General features: G+C 42.9%; 1 protein-coding gene across 5 annotated transcripts in view; it reads left to right on the top strand.

Moving 5' to 3' along the window:
• The window catches only part of scaper (S-phase cyclin A-associated protein in the ER), a 127,511-nt gene that overhangs the window by 45,462 nt on the left and 57,418 nt on the right, over nucleotides 1-24,631 (top strand). For 3 of the 5 annotated variants that reach the window (XM_031801399.1, XM_031801397.1, XM_031801398.1), the window contains 8 exons: nucleotides 1,552-1,687; nucleotides 1,824-1,935; nucleotides 2,358-2,498; nucleotides 2,735-2,890; nucleotides 2,992-3,134; nucleotides 3,871-3,952; nucleotides 4,081-4,233; nucleotides 7,758-7,865. In XM_031801399.1, the coding sequence (XP_031657259.1) occupies nucleotides 1,552-1,687; nucleotides 1,824-1,935; nucleotides 2,358-2,498; nucleotides 2,735-2,890; nucleotides 2,992-3,134; nucleotides 3,871-3,952; nucleotides 4,081-4,233; nucleotides 7,758-7,865 (1,031 nt within the window). The remainder of the gene's footprint in view (nucleotides 1-1,551; nucleotides 1,688-1,823; nucleotides 1,936-2,357; nucleotides 2,499-2,734; nucleotides 2,891-2,991; nucleotides 3,135-3,870; nucleotides 3,953-4,080; nucleotides 4,234-7,757; nucleotides 7,866-24,631) is intronic. The other 2 variants (XM_031801400.1, XM_020455848.2) reach the window with 1 other exon arrangement.

Genomic DNA, 24,631 nt, shown 5'->3' with positions numbered 1-24,631 from the left:
ACTCCCTTCACAGAACAGCGCAAACTGGCTCTAACCAGAATAGAAAGATGAGTGGGGGGACCCGATGCACAACTGAGCAAGAGGACAAGTACATTCGTCTCTATGGGACGAGGCGGTTTCAATGCACCTAGTCTTGTTATTCTGGGGACTTTTCTAAATGTTGTCATTTCCGCGATGTTAAAAATTTATTGAAGATATTGCAAATGGACGAGGCTGTTTCTCGACCTGAGAACCTTCTAGAGCCACAGAACTCACCGCGCACTACCAACTTAAGCTCTAGAACAGGTTTATACGTTTCGGAGCTCTAGGTCTGACGGTTCTTTGATGGTTCGAACACTGGTAACTATTGCAGGCTTCGTCTGTCTAAGCCCCACACTGACACTCCATATTGGTTGTGTGTGTGAGTGCAGAAAATCACGTAGAGCTCCGAAATACACCTTAACACGCCTCAACTGGATCTCTAACTTTTTAAAGAAAAAAAACATTTGTTTAAGCATCATGAAATGGACGTTGTACGATTTCTCGTAAACTACGATAGATAAATGGCTGGTTCATGTACTTTGACATGAAGCGGTCAAATTAGTGCTGTATTACCGTTTTCGACCTTCATTCCCACAAAATGTGCATGAACTCAAAGAGCATTGTGTCCTCGATGCCATCATGTTTCTGGGCTAAAAGTACATTTGGCCACCCACTGTGCTCTAGTTTTGTCTTTGAAGTCTGTTTCATTTACGAGAAAAAGCCATGTCCATTTGATTATGAAATGTCCATTTGCAATATACAGTCAGTTGCCATCTGCTGGAATTATCTGGTACAGCAGAACATTTTCAAAAATAAATAAATGTATATCTTCGAAAACGAGTCTCCTTGACACTGTATTTTTTGACTTCCTGGAAGACCAGGCCTTGGGGGGTGACCTGAGGCCGTCGGACTATTTTAATATCACTCGAGGTCCTCTAGTAAGGGACCGTCCATTTGCCCTATGAAAATGCTCATCAATCATAAGGGAGCTGCCACATGGGTCCCTTAAGTATGGTATAGGCAGGCATAAGCTACAGACAACAAACACGATTGCATTTCATCAATGGCATTTGAATTGCTAGAGATACCGTGACAAGATCCTGAGGCATGTCACCCATTGAGCATTTTTGGAATGCTCTGGATCGACGTTTACGACAGCAACTTCGCACAGCCATTGAAGATGAGTGGGTCAACATTTCACAAGTCACAATCAGCAGCCTGATCAACTCTATCCTCAGGCGATGTGTCGCGCTGTATGATGCAAATTATGGTAACACCAGATACTGACTGGTTTTCTGATCCACGTCTCAACTTTTTAATTAAAAAAAAATCCAACAGATTCTGTATTCCCAGTCATGTGAAATCCATAGATTAGGGCCTTTAAATTAGGGATTAAATCTTTAAATTGACTGGTTTCCTTATGAACTTTAACTCCAGTAAAATCTGTTGAGTTTTATATATATTTGTTCAGTACATATAATGAAATGTATTGATGCTCTTGCTAAAGACACAGATGTGGTCAATGTCTAGACTCACCTCTCTCTGCAGCGAGGGAGCCCTGGCGTCAGAGCACCTCCTGGGGGGACATCGTGGAGGAGGAGCCTTCTAGACCCCCTGGCCATGGAATCCACATGCACGAGAAACTGTCCTCACCGTCTCGTAAAAGGTGAGACACACACCCACCCTCATGTCACGCTGAAGTTTGTCAGAGAAAAGATCTTGATTCATGTCAAAGTTCATTGCTACTGTGTGTAAGACAATTGGGGGAGAGGAAAGTCATTTTTTTCTGTCTTTGTTGGCAGAACCATTGCGGAGTCTAAGAAGAAACATGAGGAGAAACAGCTGAAGGCCCAGCAGCTCCGAGAGAAACTGCGGGATGAGAAGACCCACAAGCTGCAGAAGCTCCTGGAGAGGGTGAGTGGCCAAGCAGTGCAGAGCCAACAGGAAACACCAAAGCCTAGCCCCAGACTGGCCACGAGGAGAGCTTCTGTCAGCACACTGCCAGATAGAATCACTAAATATCAGAGGCCAGCTCCGCCTCTCTCAAACCAGCTGGCCACAGATGTGTCTGGGAGAGACTTAGCCCAAACTCAATCTTTCATGACGTTTGTTTTTGTTCTTCAGGCGGTCGTGGGATGAGTGAGCCCTTGAATAATCCTGAGTATTAACCACATAAATACATGAAGTGGTGTATATTCACATTAATCCCTGTGGACATGAGACCAGAGCGGGTAGCAGGAAATGCTTTGAAAGCAAGACACCATGAAAATGTCTACCTTGGTTAGAGAAATGTACATGAGTGAAATGAGCTGACCCAAGCTGTCTTTCCCTCACAGGAGAAGGAGGTCAGGAAATGGAAGGAGGAGTTGTTGGACCAGCGGCGGAGGATGATGGAGGAGAAGTTACTCCATGCAGAGTTCAAGCGGGAGCTGCAGCTCCAGGCCATAGTAAAGAAGGCTCAGGAGGAGGAGGCCAAGGTACAGGACTGACCCCTGGAACACTGCACACCTAGCTACATGTCCAAGAGTTGAAGTATTTTTCTAATTAGATTTCCCTTGTGATAATACATTTTTGACACTGAGAATGTTCTTAAAGTAAAGACAAAGGACGACTAAAAAGCAATGGCAAACTAGAGTAGAGGCAGACTTTTAGATTTTTTTTTGTAGCTTAGTGATTCCGACTTGTTGACCGGTGGCCTTGTGACTCTGTACAGGTGAATGAGATAGCATTCATCAACACTCTGGAGGCACAGAACAAGAGGCACGACGTGCTGGCTAAGCTGAACGAGTACGAGCAGCGCCTCAACGAGCTGCAGGAGGAGAGAGGCAGGAGACAGGAAGAGAAGCAGGCCAGAGACGAGGCTGTACAGGTAACAATGAACAGCAGCTCCCCCTTTTCCCCCCAGACCTCTCTGGCTTACCCCAGTGTACAGTCCCACTGACTGGCTATGGTTCCCGTCTGTCTCCCCAGGAGCGTAAGCGTGCTCTGGAGGCAGAGAGACAGGCGCGTGTGGAGGAGCTGCTGATGAGGAGGAAGGAGCAGGATGCGCGCATCGAGCAGCAGAAGCAGGAGAAGGAGAGGGCCAGGGAGGACGCTGCACGAGAGAGGGCCAGGTCTGTACCACCTGGCTCACAGTCGGAATCACACATCTTTTTTTGGACTATCAAATGTGGCCCTCATTGTTCTTCATGTATAATAGATTTACAGTTGGGAGTATCCGTCTGATACGGATGTCAAGGAGGATGCTCTCCTCACTGAGCACGGTTACATGCACACAATAATACGATTATTGTAGGTAGTCAGATGAATATAATAGTTTGTTTAAAACGTTTACATGCTTTGCAAGAAGAACCATTTCACTAATAATCCTGTTTCCATGACACCTGAAATCGGGCTACCTGATGGGACTTTTGATAAATGCAGAAAATTGCCAATCAAATATAAGTTCTACCACAGTGACTGTTATTTTTGCAAATACTCTTTGATTCTGAGTTCGGACATATAAAGTTTGTATGTGAAAGCTTTGTCTAAAATGCATACATTCAGTTTTTCCCAAACTCACTTCACTCGTGCATAAGGGGAGGCTTGCGCTACCTTTGCTGGCACAGGCACAGATCAAATCCACAGCTAGAATACTAACTTAAACTGTTTACATGTCCTAATCATTTGAAAAATTGCTCCGAAAATCGGCCTTTGCTTACTTAGATTTTGACGTTACAGTGATTAAGATAAGCAGAGTGTTTACATGACTAATTCCATACTCGGCCTACTGCCATAATCCACTTAATATTGAATTATTAGTGTGAATGTAAACGTACTCACTGCTCCTGTATGTTGTCCTCTCCACAGAGACCGAGAGGAGCGTCTGGCTGCCCTCAGCGCTGCTCAACAGGAGGCCATGGAGGAACTGCAGAAGAAGATTCAGATGAAGGTTAGTGTTGCTGCTGCACCTCACTCCTGTCCTTCATTAAAGACCAGACTAATGTTGACATTTCCTAGTTGCAGACCAGACAAAAGTTTACAATTTCTAGTTGACTTCTTGGTTGTTCTCCTTCCCAGCACGATGAGAGCAGTCGCAGGCACATGGAGCAGATTGAGCAGAGGAAAGAGAAGGCAGCAGAACTCAGCAGTGGCAGACATGCCAACACTGACTATGCCCCTAAACTGACACCATATGAGCGCACGAAACAGTGCTCCTTGTGCAATGTTGTGGTATGTACTCATAAGTCTGAAATGATTTTTAATTATCTGTTTTTTTAGCCAGATGTCTTTCTATTATTCTTAGTGTAGATGCTGATTTTATATTTTGCCCAGTTGTCCTTGGCATATATTCCCTCTGACACTAGATGTGACACTAGTCACCAGACATCTGGTAGCATTAGACAGATGCTGGCATACTGAGTAAAGAACCATTTTAGCATATACATTCAAATTGGCTTGATCCACTCTCCAGTGAGAAGTTCACCCTTTACTTAATTAACTTAATTTCTTGCAATAATTTGTGAGGCTGATTGGCTTACATGCTTAACCTAAACTGAAGGGGAAAGCAGCAGCAGCTTTGTGGCAGTAGAGCGTCTGTGGAGGTCCCATCTATTGTTGCTTGGCAGACTGTATGCATAAAAATGCTGACGAGAAGGTGATTCAGAGGATTTTGGGAGAGAATGTATTTAAATGAGGATTTAACTGCATTGATTAAACATGAACTCTGGAGTAGAGATTTATGACTGGGCATGATTTTCAAGTGACAGGCAACAAATCCATTGGCAGGCACATTTGCCTGTGACGGACCCGGCCGGCTCTCACTGCTACAAAGTTGAGACACCTTGAAGCTCCAACTAGCATCAGATAAAGAACAGTGTGGGTGGTAGAGGGGGGAATCTTGTTAAAAAATGTCAGATGACCTTGGCCAGCATCTGACACCAGAGATCATCTATAGGTCAGCAGCTGGCACTCTATTTAATAACATTAAAGACAGGCCATCTGTAATAGGCTTTATTCCAGCCATGAGTGGGAGGAAAACGACACAGCCACATCAACCTCACGCTGTTTGTGTCAATTCTTCATCTTCACACCACTTATTCCAATGCTTCTGTCTGTGTATCATCCAATCTTGCCCACAGTTTAATATGTTAGTACTGTCAGCTATTCAGTAGTGATGGGGGAAAAAATTGACACAGTTACTTATCACGATATTATATTGATACTTTGACTCCAAGTATTGATTTAGCTAGGTAGCTTTAGCTGGTGCTTGTCAGCTGTACCTGTACCAAAACTCCGGTATTTTTCATCCAATAGCTTGTTCTGGGCAATTCTACGGTAACGAAATTACACTGACAATACGATTTTTCACTTTAAAATGTATTACAAACACATAACATTGACTTCAAAGTTCAACAAACTGTACAACACTATGCATAATGACTCAATTTACACAGTAAATCAAAAAATATTAACATTTTACTGGAAAACTGTGCGGATGCAAGGTTTGGTAATATCTCTCCCAGTTTTATTATTTTACCAAAGTTTGTATTGATTGAGTGTAGTCTGGCCCAGGAGTGGGAAGGTGAACGGAAAGGCTCTGGAGCAACGAACCGCCCTTGCTGTCTCTGCCTGGCCGGTTCCCCTCTTTCCACTGGGATTCTCTGCCTCTAACCCTATTACAGGGGCTGAGTCACTGGCTTGCTGGGGCTCTCTCATGCTGTCCCTGGAGGGGGTGCGTCACCTGAGTGGGTTGATTCACTGTTGTGGTCATCCTGTCTGGGTTGGCGCCCCCCCCCCCCCCTTGGGTTGTGCCGTGGCGGAGATCTTTGTGGGCTATACTCAGCCTTGTCTCAGGATGGTAAGTTGGTGGTTGAAGATATCCCTCTAGTGGTGTGGGGGCTGTGCTTTGGCAAAGTGGGTGGGGTTATATCCTTCCTGTTTGGCCCTGTCCGGGGGTGTCCTCGGATGGGGCCACAGTGTCTCCTGACCCCTCCTGTCTCAGCCTCCAGTATTTATGCTGCAGTAGTTTATGTGTCGGGGGGCTGGGGTCAGTTTGTTATATCTGGAGTACTTCTCCTGTCCTATTCGGTGTCCTGTGTGAATCTAAGTGTGCGTTCTCTAATTCTCTCCTTCTCTCTTTCTTTCTCTCTCTCGGAGGACCTGAGCCCTAGGACCATGCCCCAGGACTACCTGACATGATGACTCCTTGCTGTCCCCAGTCCACCTGGCCATGCTGCTGTTCCAGTTTCAACTGACCTGAGCCCTAGGACCATGCCCCAGGACTACCTGACATGATGACTCCTTGCTGTCCCCAGTCTACCTGGCCATGCTGCTGCTCCAGTTTCAACTTCCACCTGACTGTGCTGCTGCTCTAGTTTCAACTGTTCTGCCTTATTATTATTCGACCATGCTGGTCATTTATGAACATTGAACATCTTGACCATGTTCTGTTATAATCTCCACCCGGCACAGCCAGAAGAGGACTGGCCACCCCACATAGCCTGGTTCCTCTCTAGGTTTCTTCCTAGGTATTGGCCTTTCTAGGGAGTTTTTCCTAGCCACCGTGCTTCTCCACCTGCATTGCTTGCTGTTTGGGGTTTTAGGCTGGGTTTCTGTACAGCACTTTGAGATATCAGCTGATGTACGAAGGGCTATATAAATAAATTTGATTTGATTTGATTTGTATCTGCACAGTTCTTCCTGTAAATGTGTTTTTGTAACATTTTCAGTGGAAATTGTTAAAAGTGCATAGTGTTGTATGGTTTGTTAAACTTTGAAATCAATGTTTTTTGTTCAGTATACATTTTAAAGTAAAATATCTGAGTCTCAGCATCATTTCGTTACCCTTGGAATTGCCCTTCTGCATCTTCTTTTTAAATACTGAGCCAACATGTTTTCAGCATTTTTGTTTACATTACTTTTCAAAGGCTCCCTTGTACCTCGGCACCAGCAATATGTTTGGAACATCAAATCGTAGTATCAAATCACATGCATATAGAATCTTGAGAATCGCATATATTGGCACTGAAGTATCATGATAATATCGTGTTGAGAGGTCCCTGGCAAATTGCCAGCCTTACTATTCAGTGTGTCGTTTTCAAAACATGCCACTGTATATGGTCACTCTGTGTGTGAGGAGCAAGAATGACAGAAGGGACATTAGTTAATCAGTTGGTGTGAGGAAGTAATCATTGACACAGAGTAGAGGAATGAAAGATAAAAAATATTCTGCTTGATTTGTGATTGACCATCCTAAGGCAATCACATTAATGTTGTTATATAGGCTGGATCATCCTGAGTGGATCTGTCAGCCACAATTTCATACTGCAGTATTTAGTATGGTCCTGCTGTGCTGTCAGAAAGGAGAATATCATGAAATGCAGCCATGAAGTCATCTTCAGTTTAACAATGCTCTCATGTCTGTCTGACACATATCACATGCTGGTTGAAGAAACTACACTGCCACACTTGCCACCTTTCTTCTTTACCTTGTCAATTCATTCCACTAAAGGCGTATTGTGTTTAACATGCACAACATATGGACCACGATCTGAAGACTGCATTTAAGTTCCTGACACCTACTAAAATATTAGGTCTCACTATGTATTCAGTTTGTGAGTGGAGGTGGAGAAGAAACATTCTGTAAGATCTTATTGAAAACCAGTTGTAGTGGCCTCCCATGGGGGGTGGGGACCTTGTTGACTGTCTCTGCCTACATTGTCCTCAGCAGTAACCTCTGACCTGTGTGTTTGTAGATCACCACGGAGGTGCACCTGTACAGCCACACCAAGGGCAAGAGGCACCAGCAGGCTGTGAGAGACAGCAGTAGCATCCAGGGACGGGAGCTCTCCGATGAGGAAGTGGTGCGTACCCCCAAGCACTTAAAGGCCCAGTGCAGTAAAAAAAAAATGTTTTCCTGGTTTTATATATATAATCTCCATACTGTGAAATTGTGAACATTCTGATCATGCCCTTTTCATGTAAGAGCTGTTTGAAAAGACTGTCTGAAATTTCAGCCTGTTTTGGTGGGATGGAGTTTTCGCCTGTAAATTTGTTAATAGACCAATAAGAAAGAGTTCCAAACCTCTGCCAATAACAGCTAGTTTTCAGTTTTCCCCTCCCCACTCAGACCACTCCCAGACAGTCCTAGCAAAATACTTGAGAAATTGCCCTTTGCTATGAATCTATTTTTATGTTTTTGACCATTATTTTCAATCAAAATCATACTACGGTACTTAATTGTTACCCAGAATTTTAATATGATTTATATGATATGATATTGAGATGAAAAGGAATGCATACAGTGGGGCAAAAAAGTATTTAGTCAGCCACAAATTGTGCAAGTTCTCCCACTTAAAAAGATTAGAGGCCTGTAATTTTCATCATAGGTACACTTCAACTATGAGATGAAAAAAAATCCAGAAAATCACATTGTAGGATTTTTTATTAATTTATTTGCAAATTATGGTGGAAAATAAGTATTTGGTCAATAACAAAAGTTTATCTCAATACTTTGTTATATACCCTTTGTTGGCAATGACAGAGGTCAAACGTTTTCTGTAAGTCTTCACAATGTTTTCACACACTGTTGCTGGTATGTTGGCCCACTCCTCCATGCAGATCTCTAGAGCAGTGATGTTTTAGGGCTGTTGCTGGGCAACACGAACTTTCAACTCCCTCCAAAGATTTTCTATGGGGTTGAGATCTGGAGACTGGCTAGGCCACTCCAGGACCTTGAAATGCTTCTTACGAAGCCACTCCTTCGTTGACCGGGCGGTGTGTTTGGGATCATTGTCATGCTGAAAGACCCAGCCACGTTTCATCTTCAATGCCCTTGCTGATGGAAGGAGGTTTTCACTCAAAATCTCACGATTCATGGCCCCATTCGTTCTTTCCTTTACACGGATCAGTCGTCCTGGTCCCTTTGCAGAAAAACAGCCCCAAAGCATGATGTTTCCACCCCCATGCTTCACAGTAGGTATGGCGTTCTTTGGATGCAACTCAGCATTCTTTGTCCTCCAAACACGACGAGTTGAGTTTTTACCAAAAAGTTATGACATAAAAAGTTATGACCATATGACATTCTCCCAATCTTCTTCTGGATCATCCAAATGCTCTCTAGCAAACTTCAGACGGGCCTGGACATGTACTGGCTTAAGCAGGGGGACACGTCTTGCACTGCAGGATTTGAATCCCTGGTGGCGTAGTGTGTTACTGATGGTAGGCTTTGTTACTTTGGTCCCAGCTCTCTGCAGGTCATTCACTAGGTCCCCCCGTGTGGTTCTGGGATTTTTGCTCACCGTTCTTGTGATCATTTTGACCCCACGGGGTGAGATCTTGCGTGGAGCCCCAGATCGAGGGAGATTATCAGTGGTCTTGTATGTCTTCCATTTCCTAATAATTGCTCCCACAGTTGATTTCTTCAAACCAAGCTGCTTACCTATTGCAGATTCAGTCTTCCCAGCCTGGTGCAGGTCTACAATTTTGTTTCTGGTGTCCTTTGACAGCTCTTTGGTCTTGGCCATAGTGGAGTTTGGAGTGTGACTGTTTGAGGTTGTGGACAGGTGTCTTTTATACTGATAACAAGTTCAAACAGCTGCCATTAATACAGGTAACGAGTGGAGGACAGAGGAGCCTCTTAAAGAAGAAGTTACAGGTCTGTGATAACCAGAAATCTTGCTTGTTTGTAGGTGACCAAATACTTATTTTCCACCATAATTTGCAAATAAATTCATAAAAAATCCTACTATGTGATTTTCTGGATTTTTTTTCCACATTTTGTCTGTCATAGTTGAAGTTTTACCTATGATGAAAATTACAGGCCTCTCTCATCTTTTTAAGTGGGAGAACTTGCAGAATTGGTGGCTGACTAAATACTTTTTTGCCCCACTGTATATCCTTTTCAACGGAAGTCTTACCTCAAATATTCAGATACCCCATCTGTCCATCATCCCAACAAAATAATAATACTTAGATATCGTGTGTGATATTAAATTAAGGTTATTGTTGTTTATGACGGGCTCATTATTATTGTTTGAATCATATAATGTTAGGCTCTCTCGCTGGCTTTGTGAGATTATAAAGGGGCCCTGAAATGTAAACAGTTAGGGTTCAGTGAGTCAGTTGAAGGGTGACATCACCCTCATATCTATAGGCCGTTCTGTCACAGAGCACTTTTCATGGGAAGGCTGCTCGTTAAAGGAAGGGGGCTTCTCAGCCTGCTCTGCAATATGAGATTTCCTTTTCAGCATGCTGCTCTTTGTGAGGCTGACAACTGTTGGTGCTATATGCAAAACCTTTGGCCCCAGCAGCTCCTTCATTCAAACCTGTTCTCACTGGCTGATCATTAATCCCACCACCTTCCACTCTAAATCATTTGCTTTCCAACTGATACCCATTTCTCTGTTTGACAGTATGATAAACAAGGCATTGGCAATGAAGGCATGCAACTTTCCAATACAGTACTATGCCCACAGCCACTATCACACAACCTCTTCAGACTGCCTTTAAACCATGCAATGTAGGCTATGCTTTACACTAGTAGTGGCTGGTGGGGTATGAAATGGCTTAGCTAATGGGTCCAAACTATTGCAATGTATGTACTATGGATTATCAGCATGGTGTTCCCTGCGTAATAATGGCTCTTTGTTGTAATGGGATGAGACAAGACAACTCTACTGGACATGCTCTTATCATTTACTACACTATGATTCAATTATGGGCTATTCAGCCCTGCTTTTGTCACACATTTTCATTCAGCTTTTGAGGGCAATCAAGCAGGCGTTGGAGAAATGTCTTGGGATTTTTGTTTAGATAGACTATGCTGGCCTTTCTTTATTTATGTCCTGCTCATTTTGGTGTGCAGTATTTCATTCATGCAACTGCCAACAATTTTCTAGCCGCTGGTTCCATAACTCTTGCTGGAATGAAAGATTTTTAATTAAAATGAAGATGGTTGGCTGAACTGTACAGAGGTCACTACATAGTTTTTCAGTGGAAGCGGGCGGCAGATGCCCCAAGGCTTCATATTTAGTCATTTTCTCTCATTTTCAAGGACTTGCGAATTAAATAGAAAATACAATGATTATCAACAGGGCTGGATCGATGTGCTGAGAGAACGTCTGGGATTGCAATCACTCTCTTTACTTACACTTATTAGTTGTCAAATGTCCTGTTTTAATGATATACGCAATGTCCAGGGCCCCTCGGGTTGGACATATTGGATTTATTTATTGGTCACCCTTGACACAGCAGCACAAAAACACCAGTGACCTCTCCAAGGGAATACTCATCCCTTCCCAGCCCCCTCCTGCACCCTCAGCTGGGCCTCTGAGAATGGAGCTGTGGGACAGGCCTGGGCCAAAAGAGGGGATCACTAGGCTGTGATGGACTCCGGCTTCTGGGTATGAGAGTTGACCTTCTGGAGCCAGCAGTAAACGAGGGTGGTGTTGATGATGAATCCCTTCTGGTGGTCAGAGACCCCTGTTGAAATACACAGAGTGCCAGCTGAAGTACCCTTGTCTTTGCCAGGCTGTTAGAACAAAGTGTACAGAAACTGTTGGAACTAGTTGAAGGAGTGAAGTTGCAGTTCAGATTTCCTGGAAAATAAAATATTAATTGAAACACTTCTAAAAATGGAAGGCATTGAAAGATGCATAGAGAATGAATATGCATTTTTTGTAAGTCTGTCATATTTATCATGTTCTGTGTTGCAAGTGCTACTTGAATGTCACAGAAAGGATTCTGTTCCATAAAACAAAGGTCCTGTGAGCAAGTTGCATGGATGGTGTGTGTAGCTGGATCCAGTGTGCCATCACATTGTACCCAACATGACATACCGCTGTCTATTTCACACCAAGTGCAAAGCCAACCTCTGAGTCCTGTGTCTTAGATTGTGCTCTAAAGAGGCCTGTTTTCTGGGCGCTGTGGGGGTGTGATGTTTAGAAAGCCCTCTGGTTACTCCTTCCAGAACAGAACAGAGGAGAAGCAGTGTGTGGTAGGTATTGTGAGGGAGCTCTGCCCTCAGGCCTGGCTCTGTGGCCTATTGTCTTCCTGCTTCATCCAGACGGCAGTGTAGCCTAGTGGTTAGAGCATTGGACTAGTAACTGAAAGGTTGCAAGTTCAAATCCCCGAGCTGACAAGGTACAAAATCTGTCGTTCTGCCCTTGAACAGGCAGTTAACCCACTGTTCCTAGGCCGTCATTGAAAATAAGAATTTGTTCTTAACTGACTTGCCTAGTAAAATAAAGGTATAAGACACCTGTCTGTTACACATCCTCATCAGATTACCTGTCATGATACAAAATAATCTTATAGTTAAGTTCAAATAAAAGCATTAGGCAATGATATGGTCATGGTATCAATTAATTCTGTAGATGAGTTCATATTTAAAATCCTTTCTGTCTTTTAATGTGATTTGTGAGATGGCTCATGTTTTTGAACAATTCCATTAAGTAAACGGAAGGAGCATTGGAAGGGATAGGCTCTCAGAAAGATTACTGAACAGCTGCCTCTCAAGCAAGGCAGAGCCACGGTCATGACTGAAAGGCTCAAGAATTTCCTAGCCTATCCATTGCGCCAATGTCTCTAGGATATAGATGCATCTTGAAGACAGTCTTGCGAGCACGGGGTACTCTTTTTTTTCTGACATAATAGAATGTGGCCCCTTGAAAACGCCTCAGCTATGGCATGTTTGTCTGTTAGGGTAGGGTACATACACTACAAATTTTTAAATGCCGATACAAAAACTTGAGATACGAACGGGCATTTTACTTGTCTGTAAAGGAATGCCACTTCTGAAGCGGGACTAACATCCATCACTAGGCAACCAGGGGCGTTCTGACTGGCTCAGTGGTCTAAGACACTGCATCACAGTGCTAGCTGTGCTGCTAGAAATCCTGGTTTGAGTCCAGGCTCTGTTGCAGCCGGCCTCGACCGGGAGACCCATGAGGTGGCACACAATTGTCCCAGCGTCGTCTGTGTTGGGGGAGAGTTTGGCCGAATGGGATGTTCTTGTCCCATTGTGCACTAGCGACTCCTGTGGCTGGGCGGACGCAGTGCACGCTGACACGGTCACCAGGTGTATGGTGTTTCCTCCGACACAGTGGAGCGGCTGACTTCCGGGTTAAGTGGACATTGTGTCAAGAAGCAGTGCAGCTTGGCTGGGTTGTGTTTCAGAGGACGCATGGCTCTCGACCTTCGCCTCTCCCAAGTCCTTACAGGAGTTGCAGCGATGGGACTGTAACTACCAATTGGATACCACGAAATTGGGTAAAAAAATAAATAATAATAATCACTAGACAACCAGAACAAATAATCTCGAACAACTGCACCTTGCCAGCTGCCTGCGTGCAGAACACTCTCTCCTAAAAAAGTACTTTAAAATTTCACTTACCAATACATTTAGTAGCTGCATATCAATCAGGAAAATGTATTGTTGCCAGGGAAACAATACAGAACATTCTATGCACGTTCTACCGATACCGATTATTGGAGGACCAAAAAAGCCGATACCGATTAATCGGCCGATTTATATTTTAAAAATATATATATATATAAAAAATGTATTTGTAATAATGACAATTACAACAATACTGAATGAACACCTATTTTAACTTAATATAATGCATCAATAAAATCAATTTAGCCTCAAGTAAATAATAAAACATGTTCAATTTGGTTTAAATAATGCAAAAACAAAGTGTTGGAGAAGAAAGTAAAAGTGCAATATGTGCTTTGTAAGAAAGATAACGTTTCAGTTCCTTGCTCAGAACATGAACATATGAACGCTGGTGGTTCCTTTTAACATGAGTCTTCAATATTCCCAGGTAAGAAGTTTTAGGTTGTAGTTATTATAGGACTATTTCCCTCTATACCATTTTGTATTTAATTAACCGTTGACTATTGGATGTTCTTATAGTCAGTATTGCCAGTGTAACAGTATAGCTTCCGTCCCTCTCATCGCTCCTCCCTGGGCTCGAACCAGCAACACAACGACAACAGCCACCACATCGAAGCAGGGTTACCCATGCAGAGCAAGGGAAACAACCACCAAGGCTCAGAGCGAGTGAAGTTTGAAACGGTATTAGCGCGCGCTAACTAGCCAGCCATTTCACTTTGGTTACACCAGCCTCATCTCGGGAGTTGATAGGCTTGAAGTCATAAACAGCGCAATGCTTGACGCACAACGAAGAGCTGCTGGCAAAACGCACGCGAGTGCTGTTTGAATGAATGTTTACGTACCTGCTTCTGCAAACCACCGCTCAGTCAGATACTTAGATACTTGTATGCTTGTATGCTCAGTCAGATTATAAGCAACGCAGGACACGCTAGATAATATCTAGTAATATCATCAATCATGTCAAATCAAATCAAATGTATTTATATAGCCCTTCGTACATCAGCTGATATCTCAAAGTGCTGTACAGAAACCCAGCCTAAAGCTCCAAACAGCAAGCAATGCAGGTGTAAAAGCACAGTGGCTAGGAAAAACTCCCTAGAAAGGCCAAAACCTAGGAAGAAACCTAGAGAGGAACCAGGCTATGTGGGGTGGCCAGTCCTCTTCTGGCTGTGCCAGGTGGAGATTATAACAGAACATGGCCAAGATGTTCAAATGTTCATAAATGACCAGCATGGTCCAATAATAATAAGGCAGAACAGTTGAAACTGGAGCAGCAGCACGGCCAGGTGGACTGGGGACAGCAAGGAGTCATCATGTCAGGTAGTCCTGAGGCATGGTCCTAGGACTCAGGTGCTCCGAGAGAGAGAAAGAAAGAGAGAATTAGAGAGAGCACACTTAAATTCACACAGGACACCGAATAGGACAGGAGAAGTACTCCAAATATAAACTGACCCTAGCACCCCCGACACATAAACTACTGCAGCATAAATACTGGAGGCTGAGACAGGAGGGGTCAGGAGACACTGTGGCCCCATCCGAGGACACCCCCGGACAGGGCCAAACAGGAAGGATATAACCCCACCCACTTTGCCAAAGCACAGCCCCCACACCACTAGAGGGATATCTTCAACCACCAACTTACCATCCTGAGACAAGGCCGAGTATAGCCCACAAAGATTTCCGCCACGGCACAACCCAAGGGGGGGGCTCCAACCCAGACAGGAAGATCACATCAGTGACGCACCCCTCCTAGGGACGGTATGAAAGAGCCCCAGTAAGCCAGTGACTCAGCCCCTGTAATAGGGTTAGAGGCAGAGAATTCCAGTGGAAAGAGGGGAACCGGCCAGGCAGCAAGGGCGGTTCGTTGCTCCAGAGCCTTTCCATTCACCTTCCCACTCCTGGGCCAGACTACACTCAATCATATGACCCACTGAAGAGATGAGTCTTCAGTAAAGCCTTAAAGGTTGAGACCGAGTTTGCATCTCTTACATGGTTAGGCAGACCATTCCATAAAAATTGAGCTCTATAGGAGAAAGCCCTGCCTCCAGCTGTTTGCTTAGAAATTCTAGGGACAATTAGGAGGCCTGTGTCTTGTGACTGTAACGTACGTGTAGGTATGTACGGCAGGACCAAATCAGAGAGATAGGTAGGAGCAAGCCTATGTAATGCTTTGTAGGTTAGCAGTAAAACCTTGAAATCAGCCCTTGCCTTGACAGGAAGCCAGTGTAGGGAGGCTAGCACTGGAGTAATATGATCAAATGTTTTGGTTCTTGTGTGTGTAGTTAACTAGTGATTATGATTGATTGTTTTTTATAAGTGTAATGCTAGCTAGCAACTTACCTTGGCTTACTGCATTTGCGTAACAGGCAGTCTTGTGGAGTGTAACGTTGTACTAGTTAACTGTAAGGTTGCAAGATTGGATCCCCCGAGCTGACAAGGTGAAAATCTGTCGTTCTGCCCCTGAACGAGGCAGTTAACCCACCATTTCTAGTTTCTAGGCCGTCATTGAAAATAAGAATGTGTTCTTAACTGACTTGCCAAGTTAAATAAAGATTAAATAAAGGTGTAAAGAAAAAAATCTGCAAATCGGCTCCCAAAAATACCTATTTCCAATTGTTATGAAAACTTGAAATCGGCCCTAATTAATCGGCCATTCCGATTAATCGGTCGACCTCTAGTTCATAGTTTTGAAGGCAGCGGATAGATCTGGATGAGTACAGAAGAGAGTCCGCTTTGGCAGTGCTGAGAGCCTCCGTAACCGAGAAGAGCAGTCTCGGATGAGTGACCTGTCTTGAAGGCTGACTGGTTAGGTTCAAGAAGCTCGTTCTGAGAGAGTGAGATAATTGGTCAGAGACGGCATGCTCAAGCGTTTTGGAAAGAAAAAGTGATAGCGTCATGTCGTTTAATTTATGATAATTTTTTTTAAACTTTGGTTATTGAATTTTTTGTAGTAATATAAACAACACATCAAGACAACAATGCAGAAAAACTGAGAGAGACAGACAAATAAAAATGAAAAAAAACAACAACAAAAAATATATATATATTGATAGCTGTTATAGGTCAACAAGCACAGATAATACAGTCCTTAACATCCGAGATGTTGTGTATGCACATACCAGGCCTCTTACATCACCAATATATAAATATACATCACTCTGGAACTGCAGGGAAATGTAGTTGTTTAACACAGAATTTGTCTACAGACCCATTGAGTGTTTAACTTTTTCTAACTTTATGCAATTCAAAATGGATTAAATCCAAAGAGCATGAGAAGGGGGTGCAGAGGATTTCCATCTAAGTAAAATTAATCGTTTTCCTAACAAAGTGACAAATGAAATTCCATCCTTATTCATTTTGGTCAATTGTATTGTGGGTAAGGAAATCCCAAATAGTGCAATAAAAGGGTCGGGCTCGATCTGTGTGCCGCTTAATTCTGATAGTGTGTTAAAGATGTCTTTCCAGAAACCAACAAGAAACAACATGTGTACGTGATTAGCAGGAGACTGATTACATTGTACACAATTAGGAGACCATCCTTGTATATTTTGGACAATCTTGCTTTGGTCCAGTCGGCCCCATGAATGAGTTTGCATTTTTTTATTTTTTTTATTTTAACCTTTATTTTACTAGGCAAGTCAGTTAAGAACAAATTCTTATTTTCAATGACGGCCTAGTGGGTTAACTGCCTGTTCAAGGGCAGAACGACAGATTTTGTACCTTGTCAGCTCGGGGATTTGAACTTGCAACATTTCGGTTACTAGTCCAATGCTCTAATCACTAGGCTACACTGCCGCCCCATTGAATGAGACCGTGTCGAGCGCAAATAGCTTTTCTATGTACCCTTTTGAGTGCCCCTTCCCATAGTTCATCAGATATTTCCTCACCTAGTTCTTCCTTCCATGAGGATTTAATATTGCTTAATGAGATGGTTTGTGGTGAGCACATTTCACTACATTATTGACAAGGTGCCTTTCAGAGTAGAACATGGGATAAGAAATGTTGAACTGTGTTTCACCAGGAAGGGTGGGGAATCCTGGATCTATGCTGTGGCCGTAACTCCGGACTTGTAAGAACCTAAAGAAATTATGTCTGGGGAGACCAAATTTAGCTGATAATTGTTCAAACGTACTAAATGTATTGTTAATATACAGATCCCTGAATCTTTTAAAACCGAGACTAGACCATGTTGAGAAAGCACCAACAACCATAGGTGGGAGGCTGGGTTTGAAGCTACCGGAGTCAAAGAAGAGTTGCTGAAACCCAGAGTGGCGCATAAATTGAGTCCAGATCCTCAATGTTGTTATCTATTTTTATTGAAGGAGGAGTAAGGGTCTGTAACGGAGGAGTAAGTGATGTATGAGACAATGATGCCGGTATAGACGAGGCAGCCTCCATCTCTAGCCAAATTGGGGGAGGGAATATCTCTCTGCTCTGCAACCAGTACTGAATGATCCTAAGGTTAGCGGCCCAATAATGAAATCCGGTAGAGCTAGACCGCCCTCTAGTTTGGGCCTCTGCAAAAGCTGTTTTTCATATGCTGTTTTTTTTTGTCCCATGTAAAGGGTACTATTAGGCCGTCCATCTTTTTGAAAAATGTATTGGGAAGAGAAATCGGAAGGCACTGATAGAGATATAAGAATTTAGGGAGAGTATTCATTTTAATAGAATTAAGTCTTGCGACTAATGAGAGGTGTAGCAAAGACCAGCGTTTCAAATCGTCCTCAGTACGGGTTGCAATAGGAGCAAAGTTGGCTTGAAAAAGGTTTTCAAATCTGATTGTGACATGTACCCCTGAGATAGATATAACTACTGTGAGCAATTTTAAATGGCAAGTTATGTAAGGGGGGATTTTTTGCGGCCATATTAAGCGGCATCAATTCACTTTTACCAAGATTCGGTTTATACCCTAATAAGTGACCGAAGGATGCGAAAGTGGCAAGGGCAGCAGGAACTGAGACAGAAAGGTTGGATGTGTATAATAATAAATCCTCTGCATATAAAGACAGTTTGTGTTCGTGTCCATATCTGACTATACCTTTGAGGGAGTTGGAACGAAGTGCTATTGCAAGTGGTTCTATGGCGAGGGCAAACAGTAAGGGACTTAAAGGGCAACCCTGGCGTGGCGATCTTTGCAAAGGGAAGCAATCTGATTGAGTGTTATTAGTCCTGACAGAGGCTGGAGGGGATGAGTCAGGGATGAGTTGGTGAGGGAGGTGAGGAATGGGAGAAGGTCTCCAGAGATGGTCTGGAGAAAGGAGGGGATGGGGTCAACAAGCGGATACAGAGGAAAAGAAGGTAGAGAGGAGGGAGTGAAAGGATGATAGGTCCTCCGAAGTTTAGTTTTCCTCCATTTACACTCAGCTGCCCGCAGGCCTGTTCTGTAAGCTCGCAAGGAGTCATTCAGCCACGGAGTAGGGGGGGAGGGCCGGGCTGCCTGGGAGTAAAGGGGACAGTGCTAGTCATAGGTGGCAGAAAGGGAGGAGAGTAGGGTCGAAGAGGCAGAATGAGAAGGGAGAAGGATTCAGCAGGAGGGTGAGATGATAGGATAGAAGAGGAGTGGGGGAGAGGGAGAGCGACGACGCATGACCATCTGGGTAGGGCCTGATTTGGCTAGGGTTGGAAGAGAGGTTGTGGTTGTGGACAGGTGTCTTTTATATTGATAACAAGTTCAAACAGGTGCCATTAATACAGGTAATGAGTGGAGGACAGAGGAGTCTCTTAAAGAAGAAGTTACAGGTCTGTGAGAACCAGAAATCTTGCTTGTTTGTAGGTGACCAAATACGTATTTTCCACCATAATTTGCAAATAAATTCATTAAAATCCTACAATGTGATTTTCTGGATTTTCTTTCTCCTAATTTTGTCTGTCATAGTTGAAGTGTACCTATGATGAAAATTACAGGCCTCTCTCATCTTTTTAAGTTGGAGAACTTGCACAATTGGTGGCTGACTAAATACTTTTTTGCCCCACTGTATGATATATTATAATTACCTCACATGTGACTAAGAAATTTGTCCAACTCCATTACGAATCAAATGTATTGTAAGGGAAACAAAAACATGCTATATGTAGGCAGTAGGCCTTTTAGAATAATGCAAAACATATTATTGACGTTATCTAGCGACTCATACGATGCCAGCCCACTGAATGGACGTGTGGAATGGGCGAAAATTGTGCAAGTTACTTCACAATCAAAAGTAAATTTGGTGCTCATTTTAATAATTTGACCACACACCTTGCATGATACAAAGTTTTACTTTGTAAAGTCAGCCTGCACAGCCGGCCCATCGAAACCAAAAACTATACCAAAATGAATTTCAAACAAAGTAAGAGTTAGCCTATAGACAATATTACATTAACAATCTGATGAGTGACAATATTAGGCCTATCAGTTGTCAAATTGTACATGACGAGATGGGTAACATATTGTAATTGACAGATGCAGGGAAAGGAGTATCACTTTATCAAATCCTCCTTCAGTCACATGCAGGTAATATTTTTGATTGCTATATAGTATCTGAAATAGCACATTCTGCGGTTTATATGACTCTTAATTTTTGTAAATTCAAAATTCAGGAGGTGCAGCTCTTTTTCCAAATGTCATTTTTCCAAGAATATCTGTGCTGTCCATGCTTTCAGCACATGACCACTCACGTGGCAGCATTGCTCTGGCTATTAACCAAAAACTAGTAACATAATAAACGTAAAATTACAATATGCTATTCTATCTTCAATGGATAAATGGGCGATAGAAACTGATAATGGTGCATGTGACTTCAGTTATGTTTTGGTTAGCTGCCGATGTCCAAACCAAGTACTTGCTCAATGGCTTTCCATATCAGGGGAAAGATGAAACCAGGCCAGCGGGTGAGCGACTGTCTGAGACTGTGGTTTTGAGATTCGTGGAGCCTTACATGGGCAAATCTGACCATGGACAACTTCTTCACATCAATTTCCCTGGCAGACAAGTTGATTGCAAAGAAGACTAGCCTGCTCGGAACTGGCGAGAGCTGCCCCCGACTGCAAACCAACATACCAGCAGCACTGTACTCCACATCAGTGAAGGAAAGTGGTAAAACATCACTCACTGGTGTACAGATATCAAGTAAATAAGTGTTTCATCTAGAGATGCACGATATATCGGTGAACATATCGGAATCGGACGATATTAGCTAAAAATACCAACATCAGTATCGGCCCGATGTCTAGTTTAAAGCCGATGTTAAAAACCGATGTCAAATCTGACGTGCATACCAATATAACATAGGTATATGACGTAATGACGCCACATAAAATTCTGAGCAATACGTACAACACAGCATTCCTAACCTAGCCCACAATGTCTGCTGTGTGGATCGAGCAGTCAACAAGTCGAGCAGTCATTTGAACGAGTAAGAAAATTTCAGGCGAAATCCATTAAAGCCAAGATAATGGAATTCATTGCCCTTGACAATCAACCGTTCTCTGTCGTGGATGATGTTGGCTTTCGCCGACTGGTCGAGCACCTGTACACACTACCAAGTGTGCTATTTTTCAGATGTTGTCCTACCGGATTTACACAGTAATTGCGGCACTGCTATTAGCTTCACTACATACATACTATTGAACGCCGTTTGGGGTTTTGTGTGTCAAAAAAGATACAGTAGACTGTCAAAGCTGTCCAAAAAAGTCTGCAAACAAGCAAACGCCGGCCACGAACGATGTGTTTACAATACCACGTTGGTAATAAAGCATTATTTGTTCGACCACAACTTCTGGGGTAGCTAGCTTTAGCTTGGTACCTAGCTGCACCAGCCTGAAAACGATGACCAGTAGAAACTGAAGTAATTTTCATTATTCTTAGCAGTGATTTAGGAATTACTGCTGTTTTAGATGACAGCTAGCTACTGAAACACATTTTGCTATGTTTTTGGAAAAGAACATTGTTTGCATCCATGAGCTAGCTAGCTTTTTTTATGACCAGCACTGTAGGTGCGCGAGACAACTTTACCAGCATCATAGCATACGTATCGATGAATCGTTGTGACATATGAAATACGAGTGATTGTGTCATCAATGTGTAAAGATTGTCATTTTTCTACGCGTTAAATTATGTGATGTGCAGTCATATTCAGGTCCTGATTGGTCAAGAAGCTTATTTGACACGCAAAGACCCAAACTGCGTTCCATAGAAATCCTGGTTGAGAATGAAATGACTGAACAAAACAATACAGCAAGTGAAATAAATAGGTTTTGATTATGTTTTACTGGTAATGGGGACATACCTAAATGCCAACAAAATAACTTTTTGGTGTGTGTGTGTGTGACCTTTATTTAACTAGGCGTCCCACCTCGACAACAGCCAGTGAAATTGCAGGGCGCCAAATTCAAAACAACAGAAATCCCATAATTAAAATTCCTCAAACATACAAGTATTAAACACCATTTTAAAGATAAACCTTATGTAAATCCAACCACAGTGTCCGATTTTCAACAAGGCTTTACTGCGACAGCATTCCATGCGATTATGTTAGGTCAGCACCTAGTCACAAAAAACCATACAGCTGTTTTCCAGCCAAGGAGAGGGCTCACAAGTCAGAAATAGAGATTAAATTCATCACTAACCTTTAATCTTCATCAGATGGCACTCATAGGACTTCATGTTACACAATACATGTATGTTTTCGATAAAGTTCATATTTATATCCAAAAATCTCAGTTCACATTGGCGTGTTATGTTCAGAAATGCATTGTCTCAAACAAACATCTGGTGAAAGTGCAGAGAGCCACATCAAATTACAGGAATACTCAACATAAACATTGATAAACGATACAAGTGTTAAACATGCAAATAAAGAAACTTCTTCTTAATGCAACCGCTGTGTCAGATTTCAAAAAGGCTTTACTGCGAAAGCACACTTTGCGATTATGTTAGGTCAGCACCTAGCCACAGAAACCCATACAGCCATTTTCCAGCCAAGGAGAGGGCTCACAAGTCAGAAATAGCATTCATACCTTTGATGATCTTCATCTGGTGGCACTCCCAGGTCTCCATGTTAGACAACAACTGTTTGTTTTGTTCGATAATGTTCCTCTTTATGACCAAAAACCTCCTTTTTGTTCGCGTTTTGTCCAGTAATCGGAATGCTCAACTCTGGACGTCTGTCAAGACAAAAAGTTATTTTAAAGTACAATAAAAGTTAGTAGAAACATGCCACACAATGTTTAAAATCAATCCTCCGGTTGTTTTTGACATAAATAATCAATATTTCAACCGGAGAAAAGCATTGTCAATAGAAAAAGAGAAACAAGAAAGGCACATTCCCGATCAGGCCCATGGCTGATGTCTGGAAATTTCCATTGGCCACTGATTGAAAGTGCTGTATCTACCTAATTTTTCAGAGTAAAAGCCTGAAACAATGCCTAAAGACTGGCAATGTGTAGAAATAACCATGGAGCTCGTGAACTGGGTCCTAGTCTTTGTATGGTGGATAGGCTTTCAATGGAAAAACAGCCTTTCAAAATAATAGTACTTCCTGGTTGGATTTTCCTCTGGTTTTCGCCTGCCATATCAGCTCTATTATACTCACAGATATCATTTGAACAGTTTTGGAAACTTGGAAACTCCAAATCTACTAATTATATGCATATCATATCTTCTGAGCCTGAGTAGCAGGCAGTTTCATTTGGACACGCTTTTCATCCAAAATTCCGAATGCTGCCCCCTACCCTAGTGAAGTTAAGAACAAATTCTTATTTACAATTACGGTCAAATCCGGACGACGCTGGGCCAATTGTGCGCCGCCCTTTGGGACTCCCAATCACGGCCGAATGTGATACAACCTGGATTCGAACCAGGGACTGCAGTGACGCCTCTTCCACTGAGATGCAGTGCCTTAGACCGCCGCGTCTGTGTGTGTGTTAACTATTTAACTGTACTTAGAATGCTTAAAAGCCTGCTAAAATGTAAAATATCGGTATCGTTTTTTTTTTGGCAAGGAAAATATTGGATATTGGTATCGGCCAAATATGGCATATCGGTGCATCACTAGTTTCATCCTCACCGCCATGCTGGATCTGGCATGTGAACTTTGTAAGAACCACATGAACGCCAAGAAAGAAGCTACAGATGCCAAGCAGGCCGCCAAGGCAGTAGGTCCTGCTCTCCCTTTCCCCCAAGCACCACAGCTACCGCTCTGGGAAAAATAAGACACAATGTCAAGTCGGCAGGTGCCTATGAAAACTGTGCAGTGCAGCCAATTTATTTGTGGGGCTTGCTCACACAAAGCCTTGAAGCTGTGTGATGACTGTGGATCCGAAGCATAAAGAGAAGACGCGATTAAATCATGCGTAAATGCACGTGTATAAGGGCACAGTGTCTGACACAATCAACAAATGACTGTTTTTGTATCTTGTCATGAATATATTTCCACAAATATTTCTTTATGCAATTAATCCTTTACAATTGTCCATGCCCTGGTGCTTTTGTTTAGAAATACAGCAAGTAAATTCACCTGCCCTCCTGCCTGGTTATAATATTATTATATAGTATTTTTTAAATTTCTGCCTTGTCAAAAGAAGCTGTAACTGGACATTATTAATTACTATAACTCTTACGAATGAATCTACAAATAAAGTTGATCTAATGGATTACACTAATATTTTTATTGTAAGGGAAACTAAAATGGGCTATAGGCCTATGTTTTTTTCTAGAATTATACAAACATATCCTTGACTCTATAAACAAGTCATTAAAAAAATGTAAAAAATTATCCCTTTTTCTCTCCCCAATTTCATGATATCCAGTTGGTAGTTACGGTCTTGTCCCATCGCTGCAACTCCCCTACGGACTCGGGAGAGGCGAAGGTCGAGAGCCATGCGTCCTCTGAAACAAGACCCTGCCAAGCCACACTGCTTCATGACTCACTGCTCACTTAACCCGGAAGCCAGCTGCACCAACGTGTCGGAGGAATCATCGTCCAGCTGATGAATGAAGTCAGCTTGCAGGCGCCCGGCCCTCCACAAGGAGTCGCTAGAGCGCGATGGGACAAGGAAATCCCGTACAGCCAAACCTTCTCCTAACCCGGGCGATGCTGGGCCAATTGTGCGATGCAGTGCCTTAGAACGCTGTGCCACTCGGGAGGCCCCATGAATATTTATTAATGCAATTAATCCTTTACAATAGTTTATGCACTTTTTATCAATCATTTATTCATCAAGCATGTTTGCGTGCCTTGCATATGCATC

Source organism: Oncorhynchus kisutch, linkage group LG22 (assembly GCF_002021735.2).
Source record: "Oncorhynchus kisutch isolate 150728-3 linkage group LG22, Okis_V2, whole genome shotgun sequence".
In the NCBI taxonomy this organism is placed as follows: domain Eukaryota; kingdom Metazoa; phylum Chordata; class Actinopteri; order Salmoniformes; family Salmonidae; genus Oncorhynchus; species Oncorhynchus kisutch.
The sequence above is the reverse complement of the archived record's forward strand: the minus strand, read 5'-3'. Positions and strand labels throughout refer to the sequence as shown.